Source organism: Lynx rufus, unplaced genomic scaffold (genome assembly GCF_022079265.1).
Source record: "Lynx rufus isolate CCGP_SWC_20201006 ecotype Redwood Valley unplaced genomic scaffold, mLynRuf1.p SCAF_4, whole genome shotgun sequence".
Taxonomy (NCBI): domain Eukaryota; kingdom Metazoa; phylum Chordata; class Mammalia; order Carnivora; family Felidae; genus Lynx; species Lynx rufus.
In genome coordinates, this window is record NW_025814856.1 from 122,919,987 (window position 1) to 122,946,177 (window position 26,191).

At 55.3% G+C, this 26,191-nt stretch overlaps 1 protein-coding gene and 1 pseudogene across 1 annotated transcript in view; both read left to right on the forward strand.

Moving 5' to 3' along the window:
• MINDY4 (MINDY lysine 48 deubiquitinase 4) overlaps nt 1–17,372 on the forward strand; it is a 110,074-nt gene extending 92,702 nt beyond the window's left edge. Inside the window, exons 15-18 of the mRNA XM_047097363.1 lie at nt 248–409; nt 6,736–6,916; nt 7,450–7,522; nt 16,930–17,372. Of these exons, the coding sequence (XP_046953319.1) occupies nt 248–409; nt 6,736–6,916; nt 7,450–7,522; nt 16,930–16,978 (465 nt within the window). The 3' untranslated portion in view covers nt 16,979–17,372. The remainder of the gene's footprint in view (nt 1–247; nt 410–6,735; nt 6,917–7,449; nt 7,523–16,929) is intronic.
• LOC124525038 (oxysterol-binding protein-related protein 9-like) lies at nt 8,626–15,623 on the forward strand (annotated as a pseudogene).
• Nucleotides 17,373–26,191: the final 8,819 nt, after the last annotated feature.

Below are 26,191 nucleotides of genomic sequence, written 5' to 3' on the forward strand. Positions count from 1 at the left end.
GCCAGAGCTGAGGACAGGGTCCTGTGCACAGCTGGCACTCAATGAAAGCCTATGGAGTAAAGATCAATGCGCTCCTAGAATCCCTCGGCTGGGGCCGCTGGCAGCTTTCCCGAGGGCTCGTAGGAACTCAGTCCCAGCCCCCTGTAATTTTGGTCTCTCTCCCTCCTTGCTTGCCTTCCTCTTCCACCCCTTTTCTCTTGTTCTCGACCTCCCCTGGACAAACCCTCCCTCTTTCTTTAATCTGCAGGAACTTGTCAATCTGCTCCTGACCGGGAAAGCAGTGTCCAATGTTTTCAACGATGTGGTTGAGCTAGATTCTGGGAACGGGAACATCACACTGCTGAAAGGCATTGCTGCGCGCAGCGACATCGGATTCCTATCTCTGTTTGAGCACTACAACGTGTGCCAGGTACCGGCGGCTCAGGTCTCTGGAGACGGAAGGGCCCGGCTCCCTGGGACGGATGAGAAGGAAAATGGGGGGGGGGGGGGGAAGAAGTTCCATTCCAGGTCCCAGAGCTGGTCAGAGTTTGGTCCAGGCTCAATCACAGCGGGTTTGGAAAGCAGTATAGCTTCACCGCTATCGAGTATAGGCACGTAGTTCACCCCCAAAGCCAGCCGATACCATCTTCTGGGAAAGGTTGTTTCAAAGGGACTCCTGGGGATTTATAATGTGATCGTGGGCCAGAGTGGGTGCAGTTGTCACGCACACGCACACGTGTGTGTATATGTGGGGGGGCAAGTGTTGGGATGGGGTCTTCTCTGGGGACAGGGGATTTGAGCTCTTCGGCCATGTCGTAGTTTCCCAGGGCTGCCACAACAAAGCACCACAAAATGGGTGCTTAAAACAGTAGAGATTGTCCGGGAGCAGAAGTTCTCCCCGAAGAAGTCCAAAATCAAGGCGTTGGCAGGACCATGTCCCTGCTGAAAGCTACTGAGAGAATCCATCCTCCTCTCTTCTGGCTTTTGCCGTTTTCTGACAACTCTTGGCATTCTTTGGCTTGTGGATTCATCATGCCAATCTCTGCCTGTCGTCATGTGGCCATCTTCTCCCCGTGGGCCTCCTCCTTTTCTTAGAAGGAAGGATGTCGGTCATGTTGGGCTAAGGGCCCACTCTACTCCACTAACCTCCGCTTAATTGGTTACATCTACAACAACCCTATTTCCAAATAAGGTCACACTCTGAAGTACTGGGGGCTAGGATCTCAACATATTTTTGTGGAGGGCACAATTCAACCCCCAACAGGCCACCCATGTATTTGAGTGTACTAGTCCCTTTCCCTCCCCTCTCCCTGCAGCCAGGGTCCTGGAAAGGGCTGGGCCCGAGGCAAAGCTGGGCAGGGTAGGGTGACCGTATGTCTATAGGGTGGGCAGGGCCACCGGGCCCTGGGTTCCTGTCTAGCCTACCCCTGGACCTTGTCTGAATATCAGTTTTCGTGTCTTCAGAGAAGACATTGTTCTCTGGTTGATTTCGTGGTGCTCTTCCTGCATGACCACAGGGTCAGGTATCCTGTCCCATTGCTAATGGGCCATGTGGCATGGTTGCACATCCAGATTCCCTCTCTGGGTGACACCCCTTCTCCCACGGACAGGAAGCCAACCTGTGGCTTCCAAAGACTTAGGGAGAAAAGAATGATAGGGCTCCCTCCCTGATTTGCTGGTGTCAGGAGGGAGCCCAGGAATGTGGCCACGTGGCCCATGAGAAGCACCAGGGCCCCTGAGCATCCCTGGGTGGGCTCTGAAAGCATTTAGCCCGAAATTCCATGGGCTGAGAAAGGTAACCTTGGCCAGGCTCGTGGAATCCCCAGGCTTACCATGAGCCCTGGTTTCATTCTTGTGTTGAGGGCGTTGGTCAAAAAGTAAACTATTTTCCTTCGGTCTGTGGAGGATAATTGATGGGAACATCAATTGGGGGTCGTCTTTCCCTTGGAATAAATTGCTGATTGAAGAAATTCAGGCCCTACAAGGATCCAGATTTTTGAATCCACACGGATGCCCCTCTGCTGTTATATGCTTGGTTGAAGCCTGGGGCTCGTATCTCCCTGCAGCAAGGGGGATTTGCTCCTCTGCCTTGAGGCTGCAAGCTCTTTAAGGAAGGCTTTCTCTCCCAGATGGCAGAACTGGGCCTGACTGTCATTCAGCCTGTCCTGAGCTTCTCAGTGCAGCCTCTGGCTGGAAGGTTCTAAGACCCTTACTGAATATGTGGGGGCTGGAGGGTAGGGAGGTCCTGCCTATTGGTGAGCTTATTAGATGCCCACACCCCGGTATGTCTGGGGGGAAGCAGAGGAAGCTCTGGGCCGAGCACCCCCTGCTGAACTAGCCAGCCTCTTGCCACAGCCCGGCTGTGTTCTGGACCCCCATCGGCTCTCCGTGACCCCAGTGGGCTGGTCGTGCCTATCTGACTTGCACCTCATTCTCCCTGCCCTCGAGCTCACAAATGTGGGCTGCACCGCATTGTCGAGCTGTAGTTGGAAGGCCAGCCCCTCCTGGCTCATGGTGATTGTGGCAGTGGGGGACTGGCAGTCCAGGAAAGGACAGCATGGGACCAGAAGTTTAACTTTAGTGCTTCTCCCATGCCCTGTAGGGCACGTGCCTTGCTGCCTTCATGAAGGGATCTGAGCAAAGACTGAGCTTGGCGGGGAAGGCTCTGCCGGCTGCAGCCTCCTCCCATTTTCCCCAGCTCCGCAAATAGTACCATCCACTCACTTATTCAAACCCTGGAGCATGGCTGACCCATCACAAGGTCATGTGGCTCCTGCCCTAAGTTGTTTTTCCAGTCTGTCCATTTCTACCATGGTCCAAGCCACCAGTATCACTGATCTAGACACCAGTGACACCTCTGGCCCCTGTCCCCACCGCCACCAGCCCCCCCCCCCGAGTTCTGTCCCTTCACTGAAGCCAGTGTGATCTTTAGAAGAGCAGATTGAATGACATCATTCTTTTGCTTTCCACCTGTCAGTGGTTTTCCAATCCTCTGAAACTGTTCAGGGCTGACTTGTGTCCCCTCACAAGTTGGCACGTTGAAGTCCTAACCTTCAGAGCCTCAGAATGTGACTGGATTTGGAAAGAGGGCTTTTGAGAAGTGATTACGTTAAGATGAGGTCATTAGGGTGGCCCCTAATCCAGTTGACTAGTATCCTCGTAAGAAGAGGGGTTTAGGACATAGACACACACGAGGGCAGAGCACGTGAAGACGTAGGGAGGAGGCGGCCCGCTGCAGGCCCAGGCGAGAGGCCTCCGAGGAAACCAGCCCTGTGACACCCCGATCTGGTACCTCCGGCCTGCAGGACCATGAGGAAATAACTTTCTGCTGTTGAAGCCACCCAGTCTGTGGCACTTTGTTATGGCAGCCCGAGCAAACTAATGCAGACTGAAATCCCAAACTTCCCACAACTTACAAGACCCTATGAGACTTGCCCCTGCTTTTTCTTCCCTTCACATTTTGACTTAACTGTCACTTCCTAAGGGAAAGCTTTCCTGACCTAACCACTCCATCTAAATAGGGGTCTGCTCTCACAGTCCCCTGCTACCTTGTCATTCTCCACTGTAGAATCTCAAGTCTTTCCCGGAGAGACCTCTTCTTGGTTCAAAGTGTCACATTTCATTGCTTTTGCGATGAAACTTTAAAAAAATTTTTTTAAAAATTATTTTTAGGGGCGCCTGGGTGGCGCAGTCGGTTAAGCGTCCGACTTCAGCCAGGTCACGATCTTGTGGTCCGTGAGTTCGAGCCCTGCGTCGGGCTCTGGGCTGATGGCTCAGAGCCTGGAGCCTGTTTCCGATTCTGTGTCTCCCTCTCTCTCTGCCCCTCGCCCGTTCATGCTCTGTCTCTCTCTGTCCCAAAAATAAATAAACGTTGAAAAAAAAATTAAAAAAAATTATTTTTAATGTTTGTTTATCTTAGAGAGAGAGAGACAGAGAGAGAGAGAGAGAGAGAGAGAGAGCAAGCATGAGCAGGGGAGGGGCAGAGAGGGAGACACGGAATCTGAAACAGGCTCCAGGCTCTGAGCTGTCAGCACAGAGCCAGATGCGGGGCTCGAATCCACCAACTGTGAGATCATCACCTGAGCCCAAGTCGGACGCTTAACCAACTGAGCCACCCAGGTGCCCCTTGAGATGCAAACTTTGTGCACATTTGAACATTTCCGAGATTTTGATGCATTAATGCAGTCGATGGTGTGTCAGACTTCAAGTGCCAGCTTGCTTTCTTTCTTAGTGGAACAAAATATAATGGCAACTTCGATGGCATCTTAGATTTAGTGAAATGCAGTACAGATGTGTCTGGATGATTGTTTGGTTACTGTCTGTCTTCCCCGTTAACCTGGTGAGCCCCGTAAGGACAAGAGGGTTGCTGCTTCCTCCGTTACTGTACCCCCACTGTCGAATGTGGTGCCTAGGACCAGAGTGTGTCAGGTTGAATGACAGTTACCCTTAGAGATGACAGACAGCAACCCTGCCATTAATCAGATGTTGGTTCTTTTGAATCAGGGCTTTTAAGCTGGCAGTCCACGGATGGGGGTGGGGCATTCGCTCACCTCACCCTTGCAAAAGATTGAAGAATCCCCCTTTAAAAGTGATTCCTAACTGTGCTGAATGTTCGCTGTACTACGTCTACCCACCAGGAGAAAGCCTCAGACTGTACTGAGGGAAATGTGCCCCCCCAGCCTCACTCCTCACCCCAAGCCTTGGGTCAGCTACCTCCAAACCCACAGGAAGTGAATTTCATCTTTGGAAAATGTCACCCACTTGGAAGGGGCTCCTGAATGAGAAAACTCATTTATAAAGTCTCTGGGCAGCTTTTTTGCCTGTAATCTTTTGACCGTTGAATAAATAAATGGCAAGCTGCCCTTTTGTCCCTCTGCTGGAAAATTCAGGGTGGCTGATTATGTAGACGCCTGCCCCCTGGCAGGTTGCATGGTTCTTTTTCCTGCAGTGAATGAGCCGTGAGTCCCCAAGAAGGCTCCCTGTTCGAGGTGATGCCCTTGCCAGAAAAGCCTCTTTTGAGCCTGGAACAGGAGCCAAGTTTGCAGTGGGGTTTAGGCACGTCCGGCCACGTCCTCTAAGGCATCTAATTCCCCCCGCATCCACCAACGAGCGAGCTCTGTAGTCACATTTTAATGTCACAAGGGGCCAGGGTGAGAGCCCTACTGGCCAGGTGGGGGTGGGGCGGGACGCTTGGAAAATGGGAAAACGAGTGCATTGTAAAGATCGCCTTCCTACCCTTTGGAGGAGGCGGCTGTTTATGGGCAAGCCTTTCACCAGGGACCTGGTTCAGGGCCTTGTGAGCACAGCCCCCCTGTCCGAGACACCCCAGCCCAAAGCCAGCTCCCAGGAGGGCTCCAAGAGGCCCCAGGAAGACCGCTCGGCCACTCTTCTGTGACAGGCCAGAGAAAGTATGCCCTTCTCCCCACTGGAAAAATAATTCCCATTCTTTCCTTAATCCGCAGGCTGTGGCTGTAAATACCTGAGCATGCAAACATCTCCCTGGGGCTGGTGGGGATTAGGCCAGAATCAGCCTGGCCCGTGGTGTGTGCAGAGCTGAATAAACCAGGGCCCGGGGTGGGGGAGAGGTGCCGCTCAAGGGAGTCACAGGTGACCGGGAGAGAGCACAAATAGGGATGGCTGGTCCGAGGGGCAGAGCCAGCCGGGCACCTGAGCAGGACTTTGCGGAGAGCTCTTGCCACTTCTCTGCCCTTTGCTGGCAGAACAGCAGCAGCACTGAGGGTGTAAGGCACGTTCCATCGTATCTGCCTTTCCCGAACACCCCTCTGCCATGGAAGTCTCTGTGGGGAGCTTTCCAAAGGAGTCTCTCATCAGAAAGTGCCAGCCCTCATCCTCCCTTTCCCCTGTGTTCTTTCCCAAATGCCCTGCTAGCCCCCGGGTGTCTCCGGACATCTTTCCTGGCATCCCCTCCCTACTCCTCGCCCAGAGGCCCTCTTTCCCTTCCCCCTGGGGCTCTAAGCCCACCTGCCTTCAAGGTAAAGTCCTACCTGGTTGAAGATCCACTTCATGCATGAGGACCTTCATTTGTCAAACATTTGCTGATGTTGACCTCGAACCTCTGCCCTTGCTGCTAGGGGTATATAGTCCAGTGTGCAGGGCAGGCCGGCGCATCGCTGTGAGGCAGTGACGCACTGTAGGAGAGAAGGCGGGTACCTGGGACCTAGTACCTGGTAACCCCCCCGCCCGGGAGCTACAAGGAGGTGATTCGTGCTCCCTGCTTAGGTAACGTGGGCGATGCAGGACCCGGCAGGGGAGGACCCGTGTAGCAGTGCTCTAGGTGGTGGACGGTGGGTGCAGAGGCACAGAGGCTCGCCATGCTGGTGCGTGGGGGTGCTGGTGAGAGGCTGGTGCGGCTGTGGTCTGGGGGTGTGGAAGAACCGCTTCAGAGGCCATCGTCTGGGGAGGAGAGGCTGGCTGTGAGGGAGTTTTGGAGGCAGGATGGGCGCACTGTGAACCAGCGAGGTGTGGGAGAGGAAGTGGCAGGGGTGCCTGGGTTTCCGGCCGGGGTATCTCGCAGGACTGTGTGTGAGGCAAAGGCCCAGAGAGTGCTGGGGTTGGCTCCGGGAGACCAGCTGGTGTCTGGGAGTGGTGCCTGGGGCCCCAGCGTGGCACGCAGGCCGTGATCCCCAGCAGGGTCTCTCTGAGGCCAGCCCAACCCCGGGGTTGGATGGATGATGCTCAGGCCCTTTCCCTGGTGCTGGCGCAGACATCTCTGTCCGCTCCCTCCGCCTTTTCCAGGTGGGCTGCTTCCTGAAGACTCCGAGGTTCCCCATCTGGGTGGTGTGCAGTGAGAGCCACTTCAGCGTCCTCTTCAGCCTGCATCCGGAGCTCCTGAGGAACTGGAGGGCTGAGAGGCTCTTCGACCTGTACTACTACGACGGCCTGGCCAACCAGCAGGAGCAGATCCGGCTGACCGTGGGTGCGCTGCCCCCCGCTGGCCTGTACCCTCGGGCTTTGCGCGTCCCTGGGGCAGAGAACCGTGCAGACCCGGGTCTGGACTGGGGGATCAGAGATGGTGTGTTGGCGGGTCCTCCTACAGGAGGGGCCAGAGCTGGGCCTTGAGACACTGATGGCACTGGGGGGTCTAAGGTGGAGTTGAGACCACGTAGTAGAGGACCTGGAATACCATGCCGACAAGTTTGGGTTCTATTCTCCAGGCAACGAGGAGCCATGGAAGGTTTTGGAACAGGAGAGTGATGAGATCAGATGTGTTTTGAGAAAGACTTTTTCTGGTAGCTGAAGGGGGCAGGAGGGTGGGGGTGAAGACTGGAGGTAGGAGGCCATGAGAAGAGTGCTGTGGTTCAGAAGAGAACTGATAGGTGAGAACAAGGGTGGGTCCCATAGAGATGAGAAGTGGGGCAGGTGCCGGAGAGTTGGGTTGTCGATGCCAACTGTAGGCCGAGCTCGGGTCCTGGGCTGATGAGCGGGCGCCTCTCTCTCCTGCCCCCCCAGACACCACCCAGACCATCCCTGAGGACAGAGACAATGACCTCGTCCCGCCCCTCGAGCTCTGCATCAGAACCAGGTGAGTCCGGTCTGTCTCTGGCTGTGGAACCTCACCTGAGTGGCTGGGAGGTGTGGTGGTTGGGGGTGGTTGGACCTGTGGGAAGGAGGGTGGGTTTCTGGGTCTCCCCAGCCAGGAGTGTACGGTGAGGCGGGGCCCCTGCAGAATGGAAGGACGCAGTGCCTGGGGCTTGTTTGTATGGAGCGTCTTGTGGGCTCTGTGGCCCACGTGGAGACGTGTGTGACCTGTGAGGTGACCGGTCTCCAGACAGCTTCTGAGGATGCCCCTGTGGCAGGGGTGATGGTATGAGTAGGTGCTTCTTGAGGTAGCCACCACATGTGGCAAGTGCTGTTAGGTCCAACCAAGAGGAAGGACGGGTACGGGGAGGGGCGGGGATAGGAAGGCGCCGGGTAGGATGGCGAGAGGGCCCAACTCCTCAGTGGCCCCTAGGGTGTAGCTCACAGATGGCTTCCTGTAGCAGCAGCACCCTCGGCATTAGAGAGGAGCAGCCCCAGTCATTCTATTGGTGCGGGTTGGGCGCTCTGAACCCCGGGCCAGGGGCCCTATAGTCTCAGACACAGGGTGGGGGTCCTTGACTCCTCCAGTCCAGCTCAGACTCGGGGTGAGTCGGGGCTCACTTCACTCATGAGCCCACTGGCCAGGCCCCAGGACTGGGAACGGCACTCTGGAGGGCCACCCCCAGCCTCAGGCAGGCCCTCCACAAAGCCTTCGGGCAATGACTTGGAGGCCTTCGGGGAGCAGTGGGCGGGGGTGGGGGGGACAGGGAGGGGAAGAGGAGGCCTGGATTCCAGTGCTTTCCGGGGAAGAGGTAGAACTTGCAAGTGGTGAGCGTTGGGTTCTGGAGTTCGAACCCTGGTCTTTCTGCTTTCCAGCCATGAGCTGTTGGTCTTCCTGTCTGTGCCTCACGCTGTCAGCTGTAAGACAGGGAAAACGGGCGAGCCAAGCGCAGGCTTGTTGTGAAGAACACCTAGCACTTTACCAGGTTTTCCGTAAACAGCTCTTACTATTATTATTATTGCCTTAGCGGCCCGGTGTGACCGGTGTGACCTCAGGCAGAACCTCATGTCCCTGACTATGAAATGATTGGGTTGGGATGGAGGACGATGTGGACGATACTGAGGCCCCGTGGCTCTGACCGCCTGAGATCCAGGGGGCTCGCCTGCAGCCTAGGGGTGCTGCCCACCTGCCCGCAAGTGAGCCTTGACTGGAGCCCCATTCCCAGTGGAGACCCCAGAGAGGGGATGCGGGAGATGTTGGGAACCCTCATGACGCCCCATCCATTCGTCTGTCTGTTCATCCGTCCACCTGCCTGCCCACCAAGCCAGGCACAAAGCATTCTTGTGGGGTCATGTGCTGGCTTTTCTTTCGTCGGGAGGATTAAAGGCCCATGCAGGTCGCTTTCCTTTCATGTACAAAGGGCCACTCATTCCAGGTGATGAGAGAAGAGCGGCAGTGGAAAAAGGAGGTGACACTGGCCTTGGCACCCTCTGCAGGACCGGGTGGGAGGCCACGGGGCATCCTTCCTGCAGGTGAGCCTGCCAAGCAGGGCTGTGGACCGCACCCTAGGCACAGGCTCTGCCCACCTCCCCCGCCCTGAGGACCTCCATCTGTCTCTCTATCCTTCCTGGGGTCCGGGCTTGGGGAGCATCACCGGGACCTCTCCAGCTACCCCATCTGGAAAAACTCCTCTTCCCCCAAGAATGGTTCCACTGCAGGACTCACCCAGTACCTCCCATGGGCCCAGCGGTTGGACTTTTCTGGGCTCAGCCCTAGTTGTCCAGTGCTCAACAATAACTCGGAGCTCTGGTCCATCAGGGAGCTGAGGCCAGAGCCATCTGAGTGTGAGCGCGGGCCCAGAGTGCCTCTTCCTCTTCCATCAGCTGTCCCCTTCTCCCAGGACCCCACCCACCCCAGCTCTAGTGGTGTGCCATGGAACGAAACGGTGAAATGATGAGGAAACTGGGAACACTGCCTGCAGCCAGGAGTGAGCCCTTGGCCTGGGGTGTAAGGTCCAGGCTGAGTCCCTGCCCTTCCCTTTTCTGTCCCTGTTCACTGTCAGGGCATGGGGGTTGGGCAAGGCATCTAGCTGTGTTTCCTAGTCCTTGTCTCAGGTCAAAAAATCACACTTGTGTAGCACACATTGTGTAGCACACAGCACTGGCCTGGGGACTCTGGTTGGCCCAGACCCTACCCAGCCCCTTGATGGATGTGTGGATCAATGCTCTGACACACCCGTACCCATCTCTGGTTCACCCATTGGGAAGATTTGCTCTAGGGTGTGATCCTCAGGCTTTAGCAGGCATCCCTGGAGGGTGTGATCAGCGGGTCCTACCCCCAGGGGTTCTGGTTCAGGAGATCTAGGTAGGGCCTGGGAATGTGCATTTCTGGGGAGTTCCCAGGAATTGTTGGCACTGCTTGCCCCGGACTACACTTTGAGAACTTCTGGTGCCCGGTGAGGGTAGCGCCTATCCCTCCGTCGCCCTTCCTGGCTGCCTTGTGAGTCAGATGTCAAGTCAAGTGCTGACCCTCTAGCATCTGGCCTGCTGTAACACGCTGGCCCAGGGGTCCTTTCTTCCTGACTGTGGGCTGCCCCCTCCCCCTTCCTCTCCCCCTCCCCCAGGTGTGAGCATCCATCCTGTGCCTACTGCTTCCCCTGTCACTTGTCCCACCGTGGCGGGTCCACCTGGGCAGTTAATGCTGTGAGGTTTTTCCCAGTACTATTCTCAGAGAAGCTGAGTGGGTGAGTGAATGGTGGGAATGCTGGCTTCCTCCCACCCCCCCCCCCACCAAAGTACCCATCAGATAACATACCACTATAATGGGAAACAGCAGGCCTAGCCTCCTGGAATCCTGTTCCAAGGGGTTGGATTACAAAGGCTTTGCGTCTTGTTTTCATCCCAGATTCTCAAACAGCTCAAAGGGAGAAACTTGGGAAAGTGGCCTTCAAGGTCAGTGAAGACCCTGGGGAGAAAGGGCCCTGTCTCTTGGGGGATGAGCCCTGCTTCCCACAGGAGGTCCCCACCCTGACAGGAAGGGGGTATCTGTGGCGCCATGGCCTGAAGTCAGGCCACGTCTCAGGTCATTACCACAGGAGGGACCAGACCTGTGGGCCCATCACTTCAACTTCATGGAACTTCTGGGCTGGACTCCATGGAAGAAACAGCCGGATAAGACTGGATTCTTGCTCTCAGAGAGTTCACCATTGAATAGAAGTTCATGATCGACCTTGTCCTAATCCAGGGAGAGATGTGCTGGCTACCCTTAAACCCAGCTCTGTTGCCCCATAAGGACCTCTGATGCTCACCCGGGCCAGCACTGAGGACACCACACATCTGGCCCATCTGGCAACTTGCCGAGATCCACAGAAAGGCCCTTGAACACCACCTGATGTGGGCCTTCCTTTCACAGATGGGGGTTTCCAGAGTGGAGGTCTGTGCCCCAGGTCACACCTCGAGTCACAGACAACCCAGGTCCTGGAGCTTAGGCCCGTGCTGTCCCAGCCCTGGGGAAGGTCACAGAGCGGGCAGTGTGATTTCCCGCCACCTGGCTTTGTTGCCACAGCGACATTGCACAAGACCAGACTGTCAGCTTTGCCTTCGGGGAAGAGGATCCTAAGTCGAACTACCCCAGGTCCTGCGCCACCTCTGCTCTCAAGTGTGACTTGCATCCCGGCCTCAGGAGGTCTCCCATTGCCGCCACTCGTGTCAGGAATGTAGGGTCTGTCCTCCACGCTCCCATTCCCGCTGTTCTGTAACCATCTCAGCAAAACCAGACTCATTTATGGTCATTTCCAAACAAGTTGCACAGAGTGACCTCTCGAGCTTCCAGCCTAGCTAGAGCAGGAGAAAATGAAACAGTTGTCAATAGTCCAGAGGAAAGAGGAAAGAACTCATAACCAGGGCCTGGGGCTGGGCCACAGATGTTTCTATTTGGAGGCTCAGACAAGAAATTGAAAATATAATTTCAGTTGGGAACAGTGCCTTCCAGGGGCTGGAGCTGAGTGCCCAACTCCCTCAGCTGTGTCCCCACCTGCCTGGGGGCCTGTGCCAGTCTTCACGCCTCCGCGGACACCCTTCTTGCTCAGGTGCCCTCTTCATAGTGGCTCTCACCCATCAAAGGAGGGTTCCCTGGGTGCTCCCACGGCCCCAGCTGCCCCTTTTGATTCCCCGTCATGCAACCTGCACACACCCCTGCCCATTGTGTCCTTGTGGTTGGGTTCACAGAATACTCAACATCATGATGCAAGGGAGGAGTACATAATGGGACTCTGGAGACCTCAGTTGAGTCCTGGCTCTGCTGCTGTCACCTTGTATGACCTCCAGGAGGGTTGGTTCTGCTCCAGACCTCAGTTTCCCCATCTCTTGATTGGGTATAAGGATCCCTTTCCTTTGGAGACCATAGGGGCTCATGTGTGTGGGGGGGTGTGGGGAGGAGGAACAATCGGGAAGAAACAGAGGGGGAGGGACAAGAGAGGACGAGGTCCGTGGGCAGTGCTTTGTGACTGCCTGGGTCAAAGGCAAGGGAGAGTGCAGTGTGCACGAAGACTAAGGTTTCCCCACCAGGCGCCCAGGGCTTCAGAAAAAGCAGCTGCCATGGAGGAGTGTGTTCATTTAACGGCACCCCAGCAGCCTGTGCTTTGGCACTGAGAGGCCTTGGAGGGCACAGAGGCGAGTGATACCAGCTCTGCCCTTGAGGGGCTTCCAGTCTAGTGGTGGAGGGAGACCCCATGATAACATGGTGCTGAGAAAGGACCCTCAGGCTGCTTGGGGTCAGAGAACACTTCTGGAAGGAGGAGTCCTGGATCTGATCCTGAAGAATGGGGGGCGGGGATGAGGGATGGTTATTCCAGGTGGAGGGCACAGCACAGGCCAAGGCGCACAGGTGAGAGCCAGCCTATGGGGCTCATTCCACAGTGCTCTGGCTCCCAGTGGCTGGGGCACAGGAAGGGGAACTTGCCCACAGGATGCTAGTCTGGAAATCCACAGTGAGTAAGAGGAATTCCGTAGTATATTTCTACTGGTCAGCTCTGGGGGCTTTAAAGCCAGGTCTGTCCTCTTCTTCTTGCTGCTATAGGCTTTATTAGGTGTTCTCCCTAGAACCCCTGCTGAAATACACTAGTGTCATCAATGCTGAAAATCGGGGTGGGGAGGCAGGTACCTGCTGCTCTTCTATAGGGATGGCCCATGGGAGGCAAGGGCCTCATTTGTGGCCAGGAGGTGGGCCCTCTCTGTGATGCTGAGCCTCCCTGAGCTCCAGGGACCACAGCATCTTCACTGAGCTCAACCCCTAAGCCAGTGGTCCTCGCCAGGTGATCGCATGCCCCAGGGAATATTTGGCAATGTCTGGAGACATTTTTGGGTATCACGGCTGGGGAAGAGGGTGCTAAACATCCCAGAGTGCACATGACAAGCCCCCACAACAAAATCACCTAGCCCACAATGTCAGTGCTCCAAGGCTGAGCAAGCCTGCTGTAAACTCTCACTCTTACGTCCTGAATTAACACTGGATGAGTGAGCTGGGATTCTGCCTGCTGCGCTGTCTGCGGTTCCGTTTCATCCCTCCCCTTTCTCTGCTAGTCCCTAATTGCATATGCAGAGCTCTGTTTACGGTCCTTGTAATTGACCGTGGACTTTCCTGCTGGAGAACCATTCATCCCCACGCAAACACAGTATCCTGTGTCTTCAGCCCTTGCCGTTGAAAAACATTTCTGATTTTCTAGCAATTCTGAACTGCTTTTCTCTGGCGCTTCTAATGCTCTCCCCACTATTGGCCCCTGTTGGCTGGGCTGCAGTGAGTTATCTAACCTCTGTAAAAAGCCTCAAAACTAAACATAAACCCCCCCCCCCGCCCCCCGAACTGTAAGACTCGGTGACCATTGTTGTGGCGTGCCGAGTAGCAGACAAATGTGACCCTGCATTGAGGCCAAACGCCATGCTGCCAGGATCGGAGATATTTGCAGATTGGGAGCTCCTAGGAGGGACCTCTCTCTGCTCATCAGAGTCAGGGGTGAAGACTGGGAGGGATGGCGAGGGTTGTGGAGAAGGGCTGCAGGGGCCAGGCTGAGGGTAGGTCTTCTAGGGATACAAGGAGTCTGGTGTACTTTTGACTCCCCCACCTCCATGCCCATTCTTGCCACGACTAGGGCAAGGAACCATTGTGGTCTGGGCAATAGTTTCACCTTCACAATCTGGGTCTGTGATGCCTGCCTGGAGTGAGGCTGTGGGTGGAGCATTGCTCTCCTCCACACCTCGTTTCTGCCGCCTCCTGGGGGGGGTCTGGATTCAGGGTGTGTCCCTAGTGTCCAAGACTTTGATAAGAAACTTACAGAGGCTGATGCCTAAGATTACCTATAAATCTTAATGGAACAATAAAAGCTTTTTCCTGACATGCTTCAAAACTGCACATATGATGAACAGAGAAAGAAAACTGAAAATCTCAAGTTGCATGGTAGAATCAATTAAGCCCCGAGTCGCGTTGCTGCGGATGGTTGAAGTACTCGTAACCCACTTGGCGCAATAGGTCAGCCTAGTCCCTTGGAGCCTGTGATCAGCACAGAGCTTTCCCAGCCTGTCTTACCCCCGCAGCCTGCTCAGTTGTGCAGGTGAGAGCTGCATCCATCATTGCTACTGACTGGACCTGTAGGGGCTACCCTGGGGCATCATCGACTCCAGTCCCAAACAGCACAGGCATTGGGTGCTGACTGCCTAGGAGTGGCCTGACCTCTCCCAGTCATGTTGAAGAGTCTCCAGATGCAGTCCCAGTGCTTCTTCAAGCAGTGATTGGATGCTGTGATGCTGATGGAGTCCATCAGAGTGGCTCAACCCCAGACCACCTAATAGATTCCTCTGGATCTGCCCCAGTGCTGACACATAGCAGCTCAAAAAATCGAAAGCACCCAGACACCACAGAATCACTGAATGCCCCCACAGCCAAAGGAACGAGTGGTACCGACCGTTTCGATTCACGTGACGTGATCGACGATGAGCAAGAGGTAGGGTCGGTGGACGAGCACAAGAGGGTTGTGTGTGTCATCACAGGTAATGTTTGGAATGTGTCTTGCTGAAGTAGGTCTTCCAATAATTAGTCTTGAGAAAAGACCTCTTCTAGAAATGTGTGCAAACTTTTTTGCACATCCAGACCCACTTCTGAGCATTTGTGACCAGATGGATCCCAGGGATCGAACGGTTCGGCTGGTGAGAGGCACCTCCCAGCCTTTCATACAGGAGGGACAGGGTTGGCTGTGAAAAAGCCAGCCAACCCCATTTTGGGTGGGCTCTCTCAGCATCACAGGGCATTATCAACAATAATGAAGAGCACGCAGAGCTAGCTTTGAAGGACGAGTTTGCTAAAGCAGTGTAACAGTCATGGCTTGGCACGTTTTCTGCCATTATCCACCATTTCAGCCTTCTATGCCAAGCATTGTAACGAAAAGATGCAATTCGGCATTCCTGTATAGACTGGATAAGAAGTTCTGGGGACATCGACCGGCATGTGCCACACAAGGCAGGGCTGTGTCTCGTGTCTAGACTATGACGAGCACTATATTCTCAGATTCCGTCTGTCCTCACAGTGTGCTGGGTGAAGCTAGGAGAACAACGGGATAGTAATCATTCCAAAACAGACAACGTACAAATATCTCCCACACTAAACCTTTCCACGGGAACAAGACACACAGAATTACCACTAAGATTTTTTTTTCTTCACATGACAAGAAATCTTTAGCCCATTTGAAGAGGAATGGGCTGGTGTAAAGTGTGCAAAATATTCAACAGAGGAAAATCCAGTCTTACAGATACCAAGAGGCTGCCCATAGTCAAGAGGAAAGTAATCCCACTGCCTGGGGAGGGCCGTCCCTCCCCACCTAAAAACCAGAGCCATTGATGTGGCAATTGAAGCAAGGCACACACATGAAGAAAGACAAAGAGAGGAAGCCTGAGGAAGGGAGGAGAAAGAAATTCAGAGGGCGTCTGGGTTATTCATGCAGGCGGAGAAGGTTGGGTTTACAGCCAACGGCTACCGAAACCTCTTGGTGCGTCTAAGCATTCGATCGGGAAGTCTAACAGGCTTCCTTCTGGAGAACCCGTTCGCTCCCTGGTTGTAGTTCCCATCTCAGTGATACTGGACTTTGCAATGCAGATGTGCAAATAAAGTGAGAAAAGCTTCCTTTTTTTTTTTTTTTAACCCTCCTCTGTTGGCAGTTAAGATTTTGACTTCAGTTGGAAGACAAACTTCAGGTTTTGAAAATGTCTGCTCTCTCCTCAAGCTCCACACTGTGAAAAGCATTTCTAGACCCCAGTTCCCAAAGTCTGCACCCTAGGACTGCTGTTGAGGTGTGCAACACCTGCTTCTTAGTTCATATAACCTTAGGATGTATGTATATGTGTAATACAGCCAGTGCCAGAACTTGCAGAAATATCCCATCCACTGTTTTAGAACACTAGGGTGCCATGTATTAAAATCAAGTGTTGGGATGTTTTGTGGTCTCACCTCCAATAATTCTGATTTTGGAATTGAACTAGTATTAAATTGTATCCAGCCCTGGGCTACAGTAAAATTATACTCACTGCTTTTTTTTTTTTTAATGTTATCTATTTTGAGAGAGAGAAAGCATGCATGATCGGAGGAGGGGTTAAAGAGAAGGGAGAGAGAGAATCCCTAGCAGGCTCCGCATCATCAGCACAGAGCCTGATGTGGGGCTCGAACCCCCGAACCGGGAGATCATGACCTGAGTCAAAATCAAGAGTTGGATGCTTAACTGACTGAGCCACCCATGCACCCCAGTACTCACTGCTTCTTAAGGCTTCATGAAGTAATTTTTAAAAATGCAAGTCTGTGTTTTACCGAGCTGCTCACAGCCTTCTACTGGCTTCCGGTGGCTCTTAGAGCAAAGCCCAGATTCCTTCGAGGCTTTCAGGTCCTGTGCTGTGTGCCACCTTGCCTGCTTCCTACCCTCTGCCCCCACCTCTCTCCCTCCTTCTCTGGGACAACACTCCAGCCTTCTCCCATATCTCGGTCTTCCCATGTGCTTTAAAGTGTCACCATCAGTACCCCTGGAAGGTGGCCGGATCCGCATATGTGAATCACCTACTTGCATCGGCTGAGGGCCCTCCAGTGCCAGGCACGGATGAAGTTCTCAGTAGACCCTTGTGGGATGAATGAATGAATGAATGAACAAATGATCTGTCGCTTCTGTCTTCTCCATGGCTCTCTGGGGTCCGAGGTGTATTTGTGTTTCACAAGGGCCTAGCGTGTAGGTTCGTGTATGAATGTGGAGAGGTGAGGTAGGGAGGGTGGAACCAGAGATCCTCAAAGCCCCTGAGACAGGAACTTCAGGTGAGTGAGGACAAGAGGCAGCTCCTCTGTGGGCCCCTGCAGCTCTAACTCTGTATCTGTCACTCTGTGCATAGGTGGAAGGGGGCATCGGTGAACTGGAACGGCTCCGACCCCATCCTGTGACCTTTCCTGTGGGTAAGCCTATGGCTCCACCACTCATCACTGGGGGTGACAGCTGAGCCCCAGGCCTCAGGGACAAGTCCTTAAGAAGAGCGTCCCTCCTGTCTGGACCAGCAATGCTCCAGAAGTGTCCAGAACCTCCCTGCCCCTTCCATGAAGGGCCCCCAGGACGGTGATGAGGGCCCAGCGTGCTGCTACGTGGCTTCCTCTCAGCTGAGCCGTGACTGCCAAGGATTGGACCACCTCTGCCACTTCTTGTCTGCATCCCTCCCTTGCACCCTGCTGGGCTGCCTGTCCCCTCATCAAGCCTGTGATATGGTCAGCCCGGGGACCCCGGGTTCATTATTTCTGGTAGTTGGCTTTTTATAAAGCAGAAGTCAAACCCTTGCTAAGGACAGAGAGAGACTCATTCATTCTGTGATGGCGAAGGAAGCATGAAGTCTGCATGGTTCATGGCTAGGGTGGGAACAGTGATGGCGGAGGGGCCCCAGAGCCCTGGAGATATCACCTAACAGGGGTCTGTGCAGGCAGGTGGTCCAGTAGGGTCACCGGCTGAGCTTCTGGTCTAGCCTGTCTTCTACTGATCAGCCTCAGGTCTAAGGCACCAGTGTAAGCCCTGCTGACCAGAAACAACTCAGGTCCCCTAGAACCTGTCTCAGGGCAGACCCAGATCCCTGGGAGATCCCGGGAGGATGGTCATGTGGACCTGGCGGGTAGGCTGGACCTGGCCAAGTGGATATGGGGGGAAGAACCTTCTAGGGAGGGACCTCTTGGCCACAGAGGGCAATAAGATGGGGATGAGCAGAGGGAGCGGGGGGAGTCTCCCCCATGTGGCTACCACAGAGCTCCTTGTGAAGAGAACTGCCGGAAATGTGGGTGGGCAGAGCCTGTGGAGACCCCCCCAGAGCAAGGGTAGGACAGGTGGGAATGGGAAAAACACAATCATTCATAAAGGGAAAATTGTACAGTTGCAGCCTCCTCGATTCCATTGATTTACACCCTCCTGGCTTTAGAAGGGAATATGAAGAAGTATAGAGAGGCAGTGGCAGGTGGGAGAGAAGACCAGAGAGAGAGAGAGAGAGAGAGAGAGAGATGTGTCCAAAACCAAAGTCAAGAAACCCCTCGCGACGGCTCCTAACAGTGGGACTGAGCAAGGGCACACAGAGACAGAGCACTGGGCTCCAGGAGCCTCTGTCACGAGGTCCGTCCACGTGAGAAGCCGTGAGCAGCATAAGGGCAGAGCCTGCAACAGTGCCCGCCCCTGCTGCGCACAGCAGGGGCGTGGGCCATTGCTGTCAATGGGCCCTGCAGAGGTGGGTGTTTGCACAGAAGGATCAGGGTGTGAGCTCCTCCTGTGTCGCCCTGGCCCAGGGAGAGGCCTGGGAGAGTCCTGGACACTGGACGGCAGCTGGTCCCCAGCCTCTTGTGTGCCCCCTCTTGGGCTCGGGACACAACAGCTCAGGGACTGTGTTCTCTCTGCAGTGCCGGCTGAAAGGAGACCCCTTTCTCTTTAAGTGCCAGGCGTATGGAGGTGACAGCTCAAGGGCCTGTTTTGCACTCTTGTGGGCTGGGCACGAGCCGTGGCCGGATTGTCGTATTGTATTATCGTATTGTGGGTCTTTGGGGAGAAGCTGGGAGGAGCCGGGAGGGAAGTGCGAGGCAGGGAGTGCCTTGTGCAGGCTGTGCGGAGGCCCCACTGGGGTTTGCTGTGTAAACTCCAGCGGCCATTCGCAGCAGGCGTCCAGCAGAAATGCTTCCTATATGTCCCCGAAATGTTTATGCATTTGTTTTCCTTGGCCAGGGACAGGCTGCTCCAGCTGAGCGCCAGTGGAGGAAGTCGGTTTCCCTGCAGCAGGCTTGTTTATCAACCCGGGAAGGAAAAGTGTGTCTTTGCAATGAAACTCACTTAACCTCCTGACCGGGGTCCCATTGGCAGGGCTGGACAAATCAAAATATTCCCAGCGTTGCTTGAAAAACCCAGTCCCAACAAATTATAAAAACACTCTTCTAGAAGCCAAGATGCAGGTACATGCGCAGGGTGACACCCTGGGCCTGGGGTTTCCTGGAATGGAAGAGGGGCAAAGCCCAGCGCCACCCTCTCCTGGAGTAGAGCCACAGCACTGCCACCAAGCCTGCAAGAATGAAATAGAGGCCCGTGCCTCCTTGCAGGTGGGTGTTCTCCACCCAAGGTGCATGGTTTTCTACGGAGACTGTGGGCAGGCTTCAGCGGGTCCACAGTCTCCTTCCCAAATTATATTAAAATCTTTGTGTTCACGTATGTATGTGTAACTTTCTGGGAAGAGCATCTTTAGCCTTTCTTATACCCTTGAACTTGGACTAACACCCTCCTGAATTCCGCAGAAAATGTTGAGAGTTCTAGAGTTGGGTGGCTTCCCACCCCACTCAAGGGCGGTGCTGGGTGTGGCTGCCCCATCTGTGCCCCAGGTGCATGGGGCAGGGGGGGCCGGGCCCCGCCAGGTCAGTGAGCAAGCTGACCTCAGTGAGGTGTGAATTCTTGGTCTCTGGAGGAAAGAGCCGGCCAGTTGCACTGCCCTCCCAGTTGTGTGAGCAGTAAGGGCCATCTCACGACCACTCAAGTCCATACTCCCCCATCAGTGGAAACTCCTCTGCCCCCTGCTTCTTTGGGGCTCCAGTCACTAGCGACCTCTCCTGAGTCAGGTGATTCATGCTCCAGCTGCTGCTTACGACAGCTCTTGGTACCTGGTCACACCCAGCTTCTGGTGAAGTCAACCTCCTCCTTCACCTCTTAAGAAGACCCGAGTCTTCCTTCTGCAAGATCCACGTTTGAACCATGCAAGGCCTCCCCAGCTCTGGAGGTCAGACCTTTCCCACCTCAGCCTGTCTCTCTGCTCAGCCTCCCATAGGGAACAGCAATGTCTCCCATCCTTAGGTGGGAGTCAGGGACCTTCCCACACTGTGGGCACACAGAGTAAGCTTTCAATCAGCTTTCTGGAAGCCTCCCCCACTTGGCTTTAGGAGAGGACATGCACGCCTCCGTGCCCCATGGCTGGGGGAAGGGATCCCGGCACACTGACGCCTCTCTCCAAAGAAGTCATCAGTAGTTACTGGCCTCTTCCACTGCCAAGTGCTTTCTTCACCTTCTTCCGTGGCCAGAGGACAGGATGTGTTGGCCGAGCAGAGACCTGCTGTCTCTGTAGGTGCTTTGTGGCAGCAGCACAGGTAAGAAGAGCAGTTTCCAGAAGAACTGCAAGCATTCCTTGGGGGCTCAGAGCTGGGCCAAGGCTTGGAGGGGTGCTGGGGGATATCCTAAGGCAGGGGTGCATCCAGACCCCATCCCACGGCTTTTTTCTGAGCAGAAGGAAGTTAGCGGTGGGGGCCTAGCCCGTCGCGAGCACCGACAGGGGGCCCACCCTCCTGGGAGGGCCACGGATGGTGAAGGACCAGTCTTAGGCTCCCACAGTCCCGTGGCTCTGCTAAGCCAACAATGGCAAGGGGAAGACTTGTCTGCCCTAGTGTAGGCTCTAGTCTTGCTACTCAACGTGTAGTCCTTAGACTAGGACACTTCCTAGACATGCAGACTCTCAGGCTCCACCCACCACCTCCTGAGTCGGAATCTGCGTTCTAATAAAACCATCAGATGACTCAGGTTACGGTTAGAGAGAGCTGTACTCTAGAACTTGTGGTTTTGTGGGGCTGAGGGTGTGATGACGCAGAAGTTGGCCCCATAACGAGGCTGTACTGAAGGGACGTGCGGGAGAAGTGTTGTCCAAGGACAAGCAGCATCAGGACCAGGGGTCCCCTCTGCTTCCTGCCTGTGTAGCTGTGAGCACGTGACCTAAGCTCTTTGGGCCTCAGTTTCCTCGTCTGTAAAATTAGCACCCGCCCAGGGCTGTACTGAGGATTCAGTGTGTCAATGCACAGTGAGTAGGGCCTGGCACGTCACAAGGACCTGCAAAGTGTTTGCTCTTAATATTTCCAGAGGGGACTGGAGGGCTCCTCGGCGGTGGCAGCATCTTACCTAAGTCTTGATGGATGGGCACGGTTTTGACAAGTGGAGACTTGGATGGCAGATCACTCAAGGTGAAAGGTTGGTGAGAGACCCTGAAAGGGTTTTAAGAGACCCTGAAAGTCCATGAGGTCTGTGGGCCTCATTGAGGTGACCCCAGAGTGGGAGTCCCAGAGAATCAGAGGAGGGACAGAGTGGGGGAAGGCCTCAGACGGCAGGTCCAGGGCTGGGACCTGTTCCCAGGAGACAAGGTTTGCTCAGAGCTCTACTTGAGATCTCTCTCCCTGATGGGGGAGTGAGTGTGGGGCAGAGGCAGGGGGCACACTGAGGGGCACATACTGCCCAGGAAAGGCAGTATGAGTGGGGAGGCCAGGAGATGATGGGGGTGACAGATGCTGATGGCCTTTGCTTTCCAAGGCCCCAGGATGATCCTCACTGGCCACTGAGCCCTTCCGGGAGCCTAAACTTGCAGGAGGCAATCAGGCTGCCAAGTCTATTTACAGGTATTTCTCCCCATCTGCCAGAGTCCTCCCTACTCCCTAATCGTGCCCTAATCCTCCTGGGGCTGTGGGAGCTGTAATTACCAGGCAAAAATGTCAGGCATTTGCGATAATAGAGATTGCTTAACGCAGGACGAGGGGTGGTTGGCAGGTGGGTGGGAGAGTGGGCGGGCAGGCTGCCCATGGGTCAGTGTGGCGCACTGCCAGTTTCGGCATGTTGCTCGGGGATGTGCTTCACAGCAGACCTCTGCGCAAGAGAGGAATCAGAGCCCCACGCTGGTCAGGGGCTCGGTGCTCACAGCCGCCCGCCCTTGGCCTTTCCTGCTGTCTTGGCATCAAAGTGCTTCATCTACTGTTCTGTCCACATTCCCGGGAGATACCTATGCTATATCCTGTTGTCTGGGAAATCATCGAAGGCCTTCTGTTCACAGATGGGGAAACTGAGGCCAGATAGGGATTGTTCGTGAAGACCCCTGCTGGGACATTTCTCCTTCATGGAAGGGTCTCTTGGAGACCAGAACACCAGACGGCCTTTGGGCTCAAGGGAATACATGTGATGGGAAGTCTAAGGGGATGATTCCAACCTGCCTGTCTGCCTCCTCACCTTGCTCCCAGCTCCACACTCCGTGCACCCCCAACCATAGCAGCTGCTTGAAGCCCCTTGCCACCTGCAGCGTTTGCCAGTGCTCTTTACTGCACCTGGGTCCCTGCCCTCTGGCTCCCCATGACCATCTGCCAAATCTGACCTGACCCTCAAAGCCTGTCTCCAAGGCCCCTCTTCTAGGAAGCCCTCTGGGATTACCTAACTGAAAGTGCAGGACCCACCCTCTGAGGGCCCTCAATCGGCACCTCTCTCACAGCCCAGATCCCAGCTACAGGTTTCTCTCATTACCCAACAAGTGCATATGCATGCGCACGCGCGCGCACACACACACACACACACACACACACACACACCCTCTACACCACCCTGTTTCCTTGCCCTTGGGCCTGAGGCTCCTGGTCTTCCTTCTTTCCTGCTCCTCGTGTACCTGTCTCATCCTGGGGGATGAAGCCCAAAGATCATTCCCCATCTTTGGAGAAGCCCCTCCATCACCCACCCCTGCACCCCTCCCCCATCCCGCCTCCAGGCATAAAGCCCCAGTCACTGGGTGTTGGGGTGGAGAGGTACTTACTGCCTGAGGTCTTTAAACCGTTGATTCCGGGTGTGGTTTTGATATTAAACCCTGCGCCTTTCCTGTGGCCCTTGATAAGGGCAATCCTGGGTGCTTATCTGGCATTTTCTGTTTTAAGGCCTCTCGGCATCTGGGAGGTTCAGGAAAAGCCCTGCCTCCCTGTGGAATGGGGCTCACCTCCATGATAGCACCCACCTCCTTGTGTCCTGCCTGGGTGCCCAGCGTGAATACTCTCAGGGCACTATAGACACCGGTTGTCAGCACCATCTCTGGGCTCTGCCCCGGCACGGGGACCAGGCCTGAGGGAGTGTTATTAATAATCACGCCAGGACAGTTGTGTAAACAGACTATGCTGTGTATGGGAACTTTACTCTCAGGAAGGATTGTTTTGTTACCGATTGATTTCCTGACTTGATTCCCAAGTCCCGGGCTCAGATCCTTCTTGGATTTTATTGGGGGCATAGGGCTTAGAAGAGGGAAACTTGTACAGGCCGGAGCAGTCAGTGAGGCTTCTTGGAGGGGGGAATTGAAGGCGGGCCCTGAAGGAAAGTAGGGGAGGAGGAGGGCCAGAGGTACCCCAGCCCAGATGGGCAGGGTCAGGGCTGCCAGGAGGAAGGGAGGGGCTGGGGCATCTGGGGCGGCGGGAAGATAAGGAATGTTAGAGCTGAAGGGCTTTTGTGTCCGGCAAAGGGGGTGGCGCTGCCTCCTGAGCGCTGGGAAGTCGTGGGGGGTCTCGGAGCAGGGCAGCGGTGGCTCCACGCTGCTTTAGAAGACCGTGCTGCAGCAGCGTGCGGGGCGGGCCAGAGGGCAGACGCCAGCCTCTGAGCTAGGGCCCCAGAGAGGAACAGCAGTGGGAGACACCTTGCATTTTAGTGATTCAGCCTAGGGGGTGAGGTGGGGGGAGGGGGCCCATGGGCTTGGAGTCAAGGCCCCTCTCTCCCCTGCTTCCTGGCAGGCAGACTTTGGCCTTGAGCAGCCGTTGCTTCTGTGTGCTCCCCTGTTGGCACTGGTGGCCGTAGCTCTCCTGGGAATGGTCTTTGCAAAACATCCCTACCTCCCGATGAAGGCTTCCTCCGTCTCCTGTCTTGGCAAACCATGAAGGAGGGGGCCTCAATGTGAGGAAGTGCCCAGGCCTTTGTTCTGGACCCGGCTACGGCTGGACCCACTGCCCATTGTTTTCGAAGCTGTTGGTGACCTTGGGCCAGCTGGACGGGACCGGCTGGCTCCCTTGGGCCTGGCCACCTCCAAGTACACATGGAAGACAGCCAGGCTGGCAGGATGGCTCCCAGTCCCTCCGTGGGGAGGGCATCTGCCACATGGGCTGCCCCAACTGTGTTCTCAGAGCCTGGGACCCCCAGCTTGGCCATTTCGGGTGTTAGTGGGCATTATGGAAACTGCTCCTCTCCTGAGGACCAGGAAGCTCTCAGGCAGGAAAGCACAGTCCCAGTCTCTGGTCTGAGGCTCCTGCTTCCTTCGCATGCACTGTCGTTTGGGCCCTGGCTCTCTGGAACCTATGGGTCAGAAGGCCAAGCTCTTGTCTGCCGTGTTCCCTCTGGGTTGGGGGAGGGGGTCCTTGCTGCACCCATGGGGGGCTGTGTACCAAGACAGGGGACTGCGCAGCCTGCCAGGGGGTGGGGAGCGTTATAAACTGGGACCTGGACTTTGATGACCCGGGTTTAGATCTTAGCTCTAACTTCTCGGTTGTGTCGCCTGAGTTGCAAAACAGAATAAAAAGACGAAACAAACCAACAAACCAAAAACCTCTCTGAGCCTCAGTTTCCCTCCCTGTGAAATGAGAATAATAACATCCTGTACCTCTTAAGGTTGGGATGGGAGTAAGGGCACAGTGCTTGCAACTGGGCTTGGTTCCCAGTCTGCACCCAGCAGATGTTGGCTCTTTGACTGGGAGCCGGATGGGAGGATGCAGGAATCCGGGTGGATCTAGCTCACAGAGAGACAAGAAGTGTGACCATGTGGGATGGGGTGACACGGTGAGGCCACTCCATCCCTGGAGGTCAGCCCCTCTTCCCTGACCCCCTCCCCCAAATATCAGTCCTTCCTCTCCTTTCTCCAGCTCTCATGGCCCCATAGCAGCTTCTGGGCTAACTGAATATGTGCTCCCCTCTCTGGTCACCCCATATGGCCCTCCCCCTCCACTTTTGTAAAATGAGGTCATCAGATGAGGTGGCTCTGCAAAGCAGTGACCACTCCTGAGACTGAGACGAGGGCACCAGTGGCAGGCACTGTGTGCAGCACCTGCAGGGCCCCTCTCTCAAACCTCTCACTTTCAGGTGGGGAAACTGAGTCTCAGAGAGCCAAGGTACTCGCCCAGGGCCTCCAGGCTAATAGATGGCAGATGTCAAGTTCTTACTTGCTCCCCTGCCTCCTAGAAGGCCACCAAGCAGAGGGGTGGGGGAGGAGCGAGACACTTCCCGGAATCCCTCATCCCCTGTCTTCCTTGATTATTTTCCCCAGTCAGCAGCCCAGGCCTGAGACTTCAGGGCCTCTGGAAATGTCTGTGAGCACCCTAGTTTCTATACCTGCAAGCCATTATGGGAGCCCAGTCTTCCCTTTGATTCAGATGGCTCCCTGTCAGTGGCCCAGAGAAAAGGATGGGCCAGGCCCCCTGCCTGGCCCTGCTCAGAGGAAGCCCGGCCAGCCAAGGTGGGAGCAGGCATCCAGCTTCAGAGTCTCCTTCAAACCCCACTTCCTGTCGTCCCCCAGCCCCGATGGCTTTGGCAACCATAGAAAATGCCAAGCACTTTTTTTCCTTCTTCCCCACTAACACAGACACACCTTGGGTTTATTTGTCTAAAGATTTTCCATTTCCTTTTCTGGAAAGTCATCAGGATTATGCACGTCCCCTTCATCACAAAGGAGTCTGGGAAGAGAGAGGTATATCCTTGGTCACCCCGGGAAGGGATAAGCAAAGAAAGCTGAGAACCTAGCACCTTGTGACTCAGCTGTGCTCTCCTTGACACCCCCTTAGGCTGAGATGACTGTTCAGGTTGGCCTTTCATAGGAACACAGCTGCTTAAGAACCTCTGGCTGGGGTGGTCACCTCCCAAGGCCATGTGGCACAAGGCTGACAAAGTCTGTCATCTCCTGTGTCCCATCCATGGCTGTGCCCACAGTCACGTTCAGAGGCCTAATTGTTCAAGCTCCTCGTTCAGCCCCAGCTCCCCCCCCCCCCACACACACACACCGGTCTGGGCCAGGAGCTCTCCGAAGGCAGAGCCCCTGCGCCCCCAGCCAGGTGCACCTGAGGCAGGCGGGGCCCAGGCCTCCTTCCCTGCGCTGACCTGGAGGGAAAGCAGAGATTCAGGCTCTGAAGCCCAGACAGACTCACAGAGCACACCATCCCTCTTCCAGCAGCCCCTCTCTGAGGGTCTCAGTCAGCCCTGGGGAGAGGGGCAGCGAGGGAACCGCCCCACCCCTGCCATGGCTAGAAGCCCACTCATCCATCCATCCTTCTGCTTGGGCCTTTCCTCTTCCCAAACCACCTCCCTTCCTTTGCATAAACAAATCTATCTGCCATGTCCCCCCCTTCTAG